General features: G+C 60.5%; 1 protein-coding gene across 1 annotated transcript; it reads right to left on the bottom strand.

The window, feature by feature from the left end:
* Window positions 1-272: 272 nt before the first annotated feature.
* Window positions 273-2,259, bottom strand: COL26b_014456 (uncharacterized protein; the record flags this gene model as incomplete). The annotated part of the gene is made up of 4 exons (XM_053187027.1): window positions 273-718; window positions 806-1,272; window positions 1,372-1,597; window positions 1,668-2,259. 4 exons carry the CDS (start codon window positions 2,257-2,259, stop codon window positions 273-275), a joined length of 1,731 nt encoding a protein of 576 aa, XP_053029026.1.
* Window positions 2,260-2,784: the final 525 nt, after the last annotated feature.

Below are 2,784 nucleotides of genomic sequence, written 5' to 3'. Positions count from 1 at the left end.
GCCTGCGGACGCGACCACGACTGCTGCTATACTGCTCTGGCTGGTTTCCTAGCTCTAGGCCCCATCTTCCAGCGTGGAACTGGTTTCTGGCTAGCGGTGATCGCCGGCGCCTTGGGCGAAGGCAGAGGGCGCCACTGTTGATGTGACGGCGGCGGCGGCGGCGAGGAAGGGGAGGAGGGGGAGGAGGGAATACTGTTGCGGCGCCTGGGCTGTGCAAGGTCTTGAGCATCGTCGTCGTCGTCATCATTGTTATCATTGTGGCTGCTGCTCTGTTAGCGCTGGCGCGCAGGCTGCTTAGTGGTGATGACGGGCGCGTCCTGTGTCAGCTGGTCCTCGTCGCCAGGGCAGTCCAGCGCCGCTGCAGATCCGTTGTAGGGCGTGAGGTAGGCGTTTACGAGCCCCTCCACCTTCTGCTGGGTAGCTTGTCTAGTGGCGACGTCCTGCTGGCCGGCGAGCTTGAACAGACTGGCGCAGAACCCCTGCACGAGGGTAGAGGCCTTGGCCTGGCGCTCGCTCCTCCTTGTCGCGCACTCCGTCGTCCACAACGGGCGCAGCGCGTGGCCCTCCCTGTCAGTCGACTGACGCACTATCTTCAGCAGACGCGCCCACGCCACGTGCTTGAAGCGCTGCCCGAATAAGCTGTCTTGGCTGTCCTGCCCCTCATCGCCTATCGCGTCATCATCCAGGAGCGGGAGCAGCTCCGGCGCCCGGAACTCGGCTAGGTTGTCCCGTACAAAGTCCAGAATACGTCTCTGGAGCTATACTACTGCGATCGCGGGGAAGGCCCCGGGAGCCCAGCCCCTACGGGAGGCGAGCTCGTCCAGTGCCATCGACAGGTGCTCCCGGAGGAGGGGCTTATTCCTATCCTTGGGCCTGACGTTATTGACGGCTGCGGCTTGCTCTGGACTGATCCAGCAGATCACGTGGCAGAGCACACGGACGGCCATCTGGATCTCGGTCTTCTTGCAGTGGAGGATACGCCTTAGGTCGGGGAACGTGAGCACTAGCGAGTTTGTGAGAGCATCGTGGACGAGGTGGTAGGTGTGATCGTCCATGTTCGCGAGGAACCCGTCGACCCGTGTACGTGCTTCAAGCCCCGCCTGCTGCTGCCCAGATGTGTAGAATACGCTCGTAATATTGGGGGCGGCTTGGCAAGTTGAGAGCCTGTCCCAGTCGGCGGGCGTGATGTGGACCTGCTCGTCCGACGGTAGGTCGGCTAAAACGCCGAGAACCTCGTTAAGGGCATCAATCCAGTACTCGTCGATGCGGAGGCTAGCAATCCACTCAAAGTATGAGATATTGAAGGTGTCTAACCCCAGCCTTGTGCAGCACCACTGCGTTGTGACAGGCCGCCATCTCTGGTGGTTCTACAACGTAATGAGCCTCCGCGTTGGGAAATGCTTCTCGCCGCCGAGGCGGAGTGCCTCGACGACGTGCTGGTCTATGGCGGCGTCCTCCCCGCCTAGCTGCCCGTCTCCCTGCCCTCCTATGCAGGCGATGGACGCAAGCTGCGTCCAGATCTGCCCGTGATTGTCGGGCAGGCTTGGGTCACGCCTGTTGACGCGAAGCTTGACGTTCAGGTCGCGCGGCAGGCGGTCTTTTGGTTTCCATGTCGTCCGTTAGCCTCTTGTGAACACGGGCTCATGCTTTGAGCCTGGGGGCTATACCTTTGTCGTACAGCTCGCACGCCCACCACAGGTCGGAGCCTGGTGCGCCCGTCTCCTTGACGTACTCGCGGAGCGCCTGGATACGGTGCTGGCCGGCCATGACCTCGGCCTTGCCCCCGCTCACTTCGGCCCAGCGCAAAAAGGAGAGCTCGCAAGGACTATCGTTATTATCGTTGATGCCCTCCCCGTCGTCCTCCTCTCGCTCCTCTATGTCGCCACCGTCCTGCTGCATGAGGCTGACTGCCTCGGCGCTGCAGAGGACGGTGATCCGGTTCTCCGGCGCCCGCCGTTCCAGCCCGCCGCTCCTGAATGCGTGTAACAGCTCCTGGACGTGGGCTGCGTTAACGGGGCGGTTCCTGCCGACGCTCCAGGCTGTGTCCAGCACGTCGATGGGCATCCTGGCAACGGCGAGGAGGAAAGGTCGCGCCTGTTCTCGCGCGGACGATGTTTCTGTAAAGGGGGCGCTGATCTCATCTTCTCTCCTGGCCCGGACCCGCCTCCTCAGCCCTGATACTGATGGCGCTGTAGCTACTTTCTTATTATCGCCCTCATCACGCTTCCTCTTCCGCTTCTCGCTGAGCACTCTGGCCATTGCGGTGATGTGTATTTCTCAACTGCCGCCCGATAGCCTGTGCTGGCCGTTCCTGTTATTTCTTTGTTAATTTTCTTGTCTTTCTTGCCCCTGGGGGCTTAGGGATAGGTGGTTAAGGGAGTGGGAGTGCTGGTGATTAGATGAGATGTGTGCACAAATGAGACGGGAAGACAATATAATAGATGCTTGGAAGGGGTGCGTGTTTGGCAGGGCGGCCGGATGCGATTGGTCTGAGGCCGCTGTAGTACACTAACCTTCTACGTTTCTATGTGCTGGGTGGGGGACCGCTATGCAGCAGAGGGAGCTGACTCACCCCACCACAGCTAGCGTATCCTCGTCCGGTAGCAGCAGCAGCAGCAGCAGCAGCAACATAACCATAGGTCAGTGTTACGACCCGACAGGCATGACACGTTGGAACAGCCCCGCCTGGCATCTCGGCGGCTAACGCAGAACATATGTAAGCAGTAACACAGGTGTAACCAGGAACCATCGGGAAAGGAAGAACTATGGTACAGGTCACGTGAC

The sequence above is a fragment of the Colletotrichum chrysophilum genome (assembly GCF_026319265.1).
Source record: "Colletotrichum chrysophilum strain AFK26 chromosome Unknown scaffold_397, whole genome shotgun sequence".
In the NCBI taxonomy this organism is placed as follows: domain Eukaryota; kingdom Fungi; phylum Ascomycota; class Sordariomycetes; order Glomerellales; family Glomerellaceae; genus Colletotrichum; species Colletotrichum chrysophilum.
The sequence above is the reverse complement of the archived record's forward strand: the minus strand, read 5'-3'. Positions and strand labels throughout refer to the sequence as shown.